We start from the raw sequence: 9,322 nt of genomic DNA, 5'->3' as shown, positions 1-9,322 counted from the left end.
ATAGAAATCATATATAACAATCTGTCGGCCTAAATATTACGTAGCACGAGCATGTGATGACGTCGCTTATTGGCACGAGATTTTTCTTTCCTCCGCATGCTCCTCCTAATGGGATTACTTTTCATATGCCATTCATTAAAAATAAAAGCAGAATTGTTTTAAGGTAARCTTGTAATTTGAAGTCGTTTTGTGGCTTCTTTCACACTTTTTTATTTTTACATAAATATAAAAGTCCAGGTTTTAGTCTGTTATGAAGAACCAAAGGGTGGATCGGATGGAATCCAGTTTTCTGAGTATTACCAGCACATGTACCCAAATGAAACCACTCACTTAGGTCATCCTTCATAGTTTTTCCGTCTCAGTCCAGGGGCCCCTCAGCCTGAGGGCTTGGGCTGCAGAAGGATTAACTATAACCCATCTCCCAGATGTGAGGGACCACAAAAGCCCCTCTGTTCTGCAGCGCCCGGTCAGAAATGAACCTTTGCAGCTTGGAAACAGATTTGAAGGGTGTCAAGTGCCACATACATGTCCACACTGCCCCACTGGTCAGACTAATAACAGGATGTCTTTGAAGAAAGTGAAAAGATAAAGCTGCTGATAAAATGGAAGCATGCATAATTTAAAAGTCTGTCTTGCAAGATGGAGTTAAAATGCTCCACTCTGACTTTCTGGCCTGATGGAGTCCAGCTGGCCTGAGTGGATGCAGAAAGAAGGAAGAGATGTAAAAACTGCTTTAAATCTCTGTGTGCTTATATTCTGTGCAAATAGATATATTTAATTGGAAGTGACTTTAAACTTTTGTCACATAGCCTACTAACCATTGCTTATCTATTCTATTAACCRGTAACAGAAGCTCTAATGTAAAATAAATTTTAACCCATATTCAACCTACAATAAGTTTAATTTTAGATACTTAACCCTTGTTATCTTAATTTCTAACTATACTATAATGTACTGTTGATGCTCAGTGATCCCTAAATCCTAATCTTAACCAGATGGGTAGATTAACTTAGGTTGGTGTTTTTCAGGGCTCTGGTCACCATTTTATTGGTCAACGGGGCAACTGATGGCTGATAGGCAAAACCATTTATTATTTTTGGCCAGTGTGCATTTTGTATTCTAAAATGATACATAAAATTTGCTAACTGAAACATATTTAACCTTGCTAAGAAGAACTTGCGCAGAAGAGGTCTCTTGCTGGTTGTAGCAGCAGTTGCTGCATCTTCATTTTCCTGCAYGGTGGTGGGGTAGGCATGCTCAGGTGTGGTTGAGCGCTGATTTTTTAAAACGTGGCCTAGAATAAATTGGTCCACCAWATAAACGAGCTCCATCTAGATTTTAGGAATTTACAGTAGTTTACTGAAAATCAGTGGCTGTCAAGGTGGCTACAGAGAGACCAGTGGCAGGTGCTCCTTATCATGTCTACAAAGTGTTTTTAAAAACGGCAAAAGTACAAAGTATCCAGAATTCTTTAAGTATCTAATACAACTAGCATTGTTGTCTAAAATGTTAAACTTTGTCTATGAGCGATCACAACCTTTTCAAACATGATGGGTTCTTTTCTAATTACCAATAAATTAAAGTTGGCAAMAGATCCCTTTTGAAATGCGTCATTCTGACTTGAGTTGACATTATGTTCTAGTAAATAAAAAAGTGATCCGCTGCCAGAAAACACAAGGATGCCACAATCGCCTCCTCCTCATTCTTTGTGCAATTATGAGACCTATAATGACTCAAATATGTAAATTGGACRAGATGTTTGTTAAAATTTCTTGTCCCAGTTATAACTTCATGAGGTTTTGTGACTTGTAAAAAGTTGACCATAGGACCATAAATTAAAGTACAGCTGCTAAGTCAGCAGAACGAGTGTAAAAGAAAAATGTTGCTTCAGAAAAAAACTCTTGAAACTAACAGTTGCCATTGCTGGCTTTGGAAAATGCATTTTTATTCCTTGGCCACGGATGTGAATACTGAGCTTAACTTCTAACCCACACTGATTTTGACCTATCCCTAAAACATGTCAAACTCGCTTGGTATGGTTGATTCCTGATAAAACTGCTCTAAAAAACCTGGGGTTATTGGTAAAGACTTAGTCATTCCAAACTATTTGTTTCTTTTAAGTAAATGATTTTGCATTCACTGTAACATTCTGTTGATGACTGTTGTTAGTGAAGGTATTGATCCATAAAGCTACAACAATGGTGCTTTTTTCTGTAAAACTGGTAGAAATGGTGTTGAATAAATGTAATCAGTTAGGAGGTTGGTGTGCKTGTTTTCAGTTTCTCTTCTTGGAAAGGTGGAGTTCAACAGGAAGTTGAAGTTCATTGTGCAGACTTGGTGTATTAAATTAAAAATGGTTACACTATACAGTGACTACAGTCCAGTGGTCAGGACCATGTTCTTGTAATCCTGAGGCAGGTTTGAGCCCGGGTTGTGTCAAAGGGCATCCATAGTAAAACAAAACCAAATTTCTGGTGTTAATTTGCTCATTGTTCAAATTCAAGAATCTTTGTGGCAGGAAAGCAGCAAAAGGCGCAACATAAACACCTCTGATAACTAGTGATACATTGAACTAATTACCTTCACTTTAGAATAGGGTTGGGCATAATCGTATCGTGTGCAGTTAATCGTCAGAAAAGCATTAATCGATTATTTTTTGGCACTTGATGATTAATACGATTAATGCCACCAGGCAGACTGACTGGATCTTTCCCCGGTCAGTCCACTCGGTGTTCCTCTCTGCTTCAAATATGATGAACTTTTGAACAAAAGTTCTGTGATTTATTTATCTATCAACACAATTTAAAATTTGATGTACAGCCTGAAGTCTGTGATTTTGACACAATTTGGAACAGATTTTTCTGAAGAGCAAATCTTTCCCACTAAATTGGTCATGTGACCAGGACATAAGGGTGTCCAGGGACTCCAGGGGATTAATCGTCAAATTAATCATTATCGGCTAAATACCACAATTAATCGTGAATAATTTTTTTGCCAATATCGCCCAATCCTATTTTAGAGCATCCTGAAGATGAAAGGTTCTTAACCAATGAGGATATCAAACAATAAAGGATGGTCTGATGAAGGTCTACTTTGCCGTCATAGAAATTATGTAAAATCAAAATCTTAAAATAAAGTGATCAGTCGTGGAATAAGCTTGACATTTTTTTTAGTGAAAGTTTTAAAACACAGGCCAGTAAGAAGTGCTGAATTTTTAACTGGATTGATTTTTCTGCCACAGGTCAGGATTACTTTGTCGTTTCAGACAGATTTAGAATGCAGTGGGATGAAATGGTGTCTCACAGTACAAAATGACTCCAAACAAGACAATGATTCAGTGCAATGACCGTGCTAACGGCAAAAAAGTGCAACAAAWACCAGAGTTGGGTATGAAACAGTTGAAAACATGAGTTGTTATAATTGTAACCATAAAGTGAACCATAATGAACTAAAAGGTTTTAACGTAAGAATCATGCATGAAATATCTCCTCAGTTTTGAAAGTGCCATTTCACACATTTCAGAGTTGATGGATATTTGCCTGCTTGGCTTKAACTTCAGCTGTGTGGTTTTGTGAGTCAATCATGGTTTCATGAAGTTAATTGCAGATGGTGTGAAACCACAAAAGCTTTTTTTTTAAAATTTGCGAGACTTTAAGATGTGAAAGGTGTTTAAAAATGTGATTTTGTGAAAGTGTCGGAGCAGAGCAGATTCGTTGTGCAACTGATGTTTTGCAAAGATTGACCACTCATTCGTGTCCTGACTTAAGTTGGACAGTGAAAGTAGTCATGTGCAGGGGCGGTTCTAGGGGCGGGGCCACWGGGGCATTGGCCCCAGCTGAAGTCTGATTGGCCCCCTGAAGTGCCCCTGCCCTGTCACTCATCTGTCCTTTACCCAAGAGTGATGATGATGGATGCAGTTCCATGTTCAAACACTAGTTGTGATAATGAGCCAAATAGTAAAGTCCAGAATGAATCAAGCTTACAGAATTTTTCTCTTCATAAAATATGAACAATTCTGCAAAAAAGTCTTAACTGAYAAATGACAGCTGGATTTTCTCACATGTTGTGTGTTTGAAAATATTTTATCTGTACAGTAAAATGTATGAAACTGGTGAAAATTTACTGTGCAAGATTTTTGGTACCACTATACAATCAAGCTCCCCTTATAGATGGCTTATAAAGAGTTTATAGATAGGTTATTAATTCATTTGTAAAGTTTACACTTCTTAAATCGTTGTTAAATGAAACTAGACAATTTTCTCTTTCACGTCCCCAATTATTGCTTAATAAACGCTTATTACTAATTTTTAAAGTGTTTACAGATTAATCTATAAACTCTTTAAAAGCCATCTATAAGGAAGGGGGCTTTATTGTACCTTTTTTTTAAAAAAATTTTAATTACATTACAAGTGTTTTAAGTGTAAAATGTATACACTGGGAATTTGTGTGAAAGGATGCTGAACAAAGACTTGGCACCTCTATGAATATTGTGGCCCCTTGATGGCCCCCTTACTCAGAAAAATCCTAGATCCRCCACTGGTCACATGCCAGTATGGTTTCTTTTAATCATGTTGGACATGCTTGAGATCTTTGCAGAATAGTAAAGTTTTTCCTGGTATGTTAAGAACATTAGTTTTAGAACTTAAGTCCACAGAGATATGTCTGAACATGCACTCATAAATGCAGAAAGTAATAGTTTCTGGGGGTAAGGATGATCATATTGTTGTRGTGTAGCTCCACCTTGTGTCCGTCTCACGTAATAACAGTCAAGCCAATTGACTTTTCAGTAAGTACCATTTTTAAGACAAAGTGGAATTCCTGAACTCCAACRTATGCTTCCTTATTTTGTTGTTGACCAGTTTATTGGTGGAGAAATTAGAAAGCAGCCTCTCAACATTTCCTCTCTTTCCACCCACAGGATTGACAGCTTCCCTGTCTCGCAAGCAAAATGAGCTGGAGCTTCCTCACACGTCTGCTGGACGAGATTTCCAACCACTCCACCTTCGTGGGTAAAATCTGGCTCACGCTCCTCATCGTGTTCCGCATCGTGCTGACGGCGGTGGGCGGCGAGTCGATCTACTACGATGAGCAGAGTAAATTTGTGTGCAACACGCAGCAGCCCGGGTGCGAGAACGTGTGCTACGACGCCTTTGCGCCGCTCTCGCACATCCGCTTCTGGGTGTTTCAGGTGATCATGATCACCACGCCGACCATCATGTACCTCGGCTTCGCCATGCACAAGATCGCCCGCATGGACGACGACGACTACGGTTCCCGGCGCAGGAAGAAGATGCCCATAGTGAGCCGTGGAGCCAACAGAGACTAYGAGGAAGCGGAGGACAACGGAGAGGAAGATCCCATGATCCAAGAGGAGATCGAACCGGAAAAAGAAAAGGAAGTTGCAGAGAATCCCAAAAAGAAGCACGATGGGCGACGTCGCATCAAAAGGGATGGTCTGATGAAGGTCTACGTTTTCCAGCTGCTATCGCGTGCAGTTTTTGAGGTCTCCTTCCTGTTTGGGCAGTATGTTYTGTACGGGATGGAGGTGGCGCCGTCGTATATTTGCACACGCTCCCCTTGCCCGCACACAGTGGATTGCTTCATCTCTCGTCCGACCGAGAAGACCATCTTCCTGCTCATCATGTATGGCGTCAGCGCTCTGTGCCTGCTCTTTACCGTCCTGGAGATCATCCACCTTGGCGTTAGTGGAATCCGCGACTGCTTCTGCACGCCACGGTCTCAGTCTTCACCATCTCGTCAATCGGCCCTAGCCAGCCAGAGGTCCTCCATCTCCCGTCAGCCCTCGGCACCCCCAGGCTACCACACGGCTCTGAAGAAAGACCCGTCTGGGAAAATGGGCTTCAGGGACAACCTGGGCGACTCGGGCCGCGAGTCCTTTGGAGAYGAGGCGTCGTCTCGGGAGCTGGAGAGGCTTCGCAGACACTTAAAACTGGCCCAGCAGCATCTGGATTTGGCGTACCAAAATGAGGAAGGCAGCCCGTCRCGCAGCAGCAGTCCGGAGTCGAACGGCACTGCAGTGGAGCAGAACAGACTAAACTTTGCCCAGGAGAAGCAGAGTAGTACCTGCGATAAAGGTAATGTTTGTTTTTCACCACACTGCTTCTTATTTTGTCCATTTTATTGAAGTAAAAATGTACTTAACTGCTCAAATTGTCTTTACAGGTCTCCGTGCGTAGGCTCTCAACAGCTAAGTGATCAAAAGAGGAGCAGTGAGGACAAAAGGGAAATGAGCAGGGAGTGTGTCTGTRTGATTGTGACTCTGTGGCGTCACTTGAGGTATATGAAGACAGCCCAAGCCTTCCAGTGTTACGGCCAGCCGTCGCCGAGCATCATCAAAAAATAACCAACACGAAGTGATCGTTTCAGCTCAGCAAAACTCGAGACGACAGCCTGTCTGAAGACCCAAAGTGCTTTCTGCCTTCCATCGTGAAACAAGAATGGTTGACGTATTTCTCCCTCAGGGCAGCTATATTTTTATATAAATATATACGGATATTTTATCATGAGACTTCTAGTTATTTTATTCCTTTTGGTCATCTGTTTGAAGTTTAGTTTGTGAGCCTTAGATTTAAACTGGAATTCCTTCTTTTATTGTGTTTTTAAGGTAAGACCAAGCCAATTTTTATATATTTTTACTTTTTGGAGTTTTGTACTTTGAGAGAAAGTGAGTGGGTGATATTAGGAGCAAATAAACAAACAAGGCACCGCTTTTGGATGAAAGGTACTAGGCTTGTTGTCTTGCKTATGAAGACTTAACAAGGTAATTGTCACATAAGGGCTTCTTTAAGTGTGTTTTTATTTTGTTTGGCGCTTCACAATTCTAGGACTTGTGAGTCGCAGGGTTTTTAGCTTGGAGAGCTAATCCTGGGTCTGATGGAACACATTGGAATATAAACAGTTTACCTGCTCTGGGCAGATTCATTTCATGGAAAATGTCAGCCTCTTCTGTTGTGTTCCTGTGTAGTTATTTTTTTTTCCCAATGAGCATCATGAGTCTCCGATTCTTAGCAGAGAAACACTTTCCTCCAGCGTACTCATCAGTACACTAAAGTGAACTTATTTTAGAGTTGGTACCTTTTTATTCCATTATTTTAAAAAAAACAGCAGCATTTTCCTCTTCCATTTTAGGATGAGACAACTTCACTGCATTCCTTTTACATTTTTCCTTGCGTTCCTTTAAGAAAACTATACAAATTTTGATAGAACTGCCTTGTTTTTGTTGTGGTTTTGATAAGCTCTTTAGTGGTCACAATTGGTGGGCTTTTTTTTTTCCTTATTCTTGGCTGCTACAGTGATTCTCCAGTTTTTATGTATTTTGTAAATGTGTTTAGCATAGCATTTTTTTTCTTGAGAAATATGCAGCTGCAGATCCATATRGGATGGGTTGTAGCGCTGACACTGCTTCTTTCACATGTGCTTGTATTCTTAGCTTATCAGTTTCTGTGCTGTAGTTGGAGTTTAAGCTGGTTATTGTGCGATAATGCGGCTGTGTTGAACCTACTTCATAGTGCAGGCCTCTTGATGGTAACTGGAACACACTTGAGGTGCCTTTGTCCAAAGGAACAAACCTGGGTAATGCTTGAAGAAAAAACCTCTTAATAATGTCTTTATTATTTTTAAATGTTTGTTACTGTTCTTTATTTTTATATCTTAAGTATTGTTATGCTCTCTTCACTGTAGCAGATTATTATTTTTATTTTACTTGGATGATATTCACTATAATCTGTTACCTGGAACTGGAATTTGAGTGTACTGGTGTGTTTTGAACAGGGTTTGGTACAGGTTTAAGTGCAGCAGTTTTTTTTTCATTGCTAATCTGTTGCTCATTTTCTAAGGTACTATTTAAGTGTTTACTTTTTCAGCTCATGCTTGTTCTGTTCAGTTAGCTGAATTGATGTTCCTGTACCAGGTTTATTATCTGAAAGTGCTGATTTCTGAAGTTTTTGCTCCAGATTTTAAATGGTTTAAAAACAAATCATTTCAATGTGAATTTAATGCCTTGAGTGCACTCTTAAGATGCCATCTTTTGTATTCTGACGCCTACCTACAGTGCCATTTTTACCAACTCAAATAATGTCATCTCAGATATTTTTGACCAACGTTTTTGTACTTTTTTATACTTTTTGTATTGACTAGTACTTTGTGATTAGTTTTTAAAATAAATTTTCCAACTTGTTCATTTGTCTCACTGGTGTTTTCACTTTTGGGAAATTTTAATATGGTTAAAACGAAATGTTTAAAGTCCACTTTAATGAATTCAGTTGCACAGAGTATTTTTAATTTAAATATCTGCAACTTAGCAATGTAGTGTGTTTAAGCAGATGTTTGTTCAAATACAAGTGTAACTGCAGTTAGAATTGTTTTCTAATTGTACTAAGTCAACATTTTAATTCTTCCTTTTAATGAGAACGAAGCCTACAGATAAACAAATGGCTCCAACTGCTGCAACAATCAGCAAAGCAAATGTAGCATTAAGTCCAGTCTCAGCATCTTCATTGGAGAGGCTCAGACCCAGAAACCTCACTGGGTGCTCAGGAACCGGGGCAGTTGTTGCTGGAAAAAAAATAAGACAAGGCAATCTTTACATATACTGTTAAAATACCTAATAACAGTAAAACTCTTCAGTACTAAGTTTTAAAGTAGACATATGCTTTTAAACCCTTTTCATGTTTAAATCATTCAGTTGGGRTCTTTAGGGACAACAATGCTTTGGTCTGAATTACTTCTTATTCTAATTTTACCAGCTYCTCTTTTCTGATGTGCATCTCTAAAGCAGCTGGTTTTGTTACTGTTCCTTTAAGATGCCTCAAGCCCCGCCCCCCTCCAGCTTCARAACCGGTCCACTCCGGTTTGAGAGGTGGTTATGTTTTCTAGCGGTGCAGAGGTGTTTTATTTACAATTTAATTAAAAGTTGTCAACAGAAGACTTGTCCATCCAGCCTTACAAATTGGAGCCAGAGTCTGACCCAGAACCAGAGGAGAATTAAGGTGAGGAAATTGTTAGYCCAGACCTTATTTGACAATTYCGTTGCAGATMATTTGATGTAATAGTTCAGAAAACATCATAGAAAATAGAGAAAACTGAACAGGCTGAAAAATATGACCCAAACAGAATATAAAGATACCTTTGCTGCACCAGGGGAAACTAAATCCAACTTTTCTACTCCTAGAGACTCCTCCTTCACAACTAAAAAAGTGGATTTTTGCTAGATATGTCTCCTTTAAACAAAGATGCCATATACAGTGGTTTGCAAAAGTATTCATACCCCTTGAACTTTTCCATATTTTGTCACATTACAACC

General features: G+C 39.4%; 2 protein-coding genes across 2 annotated transcripts in view; one reads left to right on the top strand and one right to left on the bottom strand.

Annotated features, from left to right (window-relative positions):
* The window catches only part of gjc4b (gap junction protein gamma 4b), an 8,766-nt gene extending 628 nt beyond the window's left edge, over nt 1–8,138 (top strand). The window contains exons 2-3 of the mRNA XM_014015219.1: nt 4,919–6,095; nt 6,184–8,138. Of these exons, the coding sequence (XP_013870673.1) occupies nt 4,949–6,095; nt 6,184–6,197 (1,161 nt within the window). The 5' untranslated portion in view covers nt 4,919–4,948 and the 3' untranslated portion in view covers nt 6,198–8,138. The remainder of the gene's footprint in view (nt 1–4,918; nt 6,096–6,183) is intronic.
* A 212-nt stretch (nt 8,139–8,350) lies between these two features.
* The window catches only part of LOC106522267 (lactase-phlorizin hydrolase), a 12,720-nt gene continuing 11,748 nt past the window's right edge, over nt 8,351–9,322 (bottom strand). The window contains exon 17 of the mRNA XM_014015218.1: nt 8,351–8,574. Within this exon, the coding sequence (XP_013870672.1) occupies nt 8,408–8,574 (167 nt within the window). The 3' untranslated portion in view covers nt 8,351–8,407. The remainder of the gene's footprint in view (nt 8,575–9,322) is intronic.

This window comes from Austrofundulus limnaeus, unplaced genomic scaffold, assembly GCF_001266775.1.
Source record: "Austrofundulus limnaeus strain Quisiro unplaced genomic scaffold, Austrofundulus_limnaeus-1.0 Scaffold125, whole genome shotgun sequence".
Lineage (NCBI taxonomy): Eukaryota > Metazoa > Chordata > Actinopteri > Cyprinodontiformes > Rivulidae > Austrofundulus > Austrofundulus limnaeus.
The sequence above is the reverse complement of the archived record's forward strand: the minus strand, read 5'-3'. Positions and strand labels throughout refer to the sequence as shown.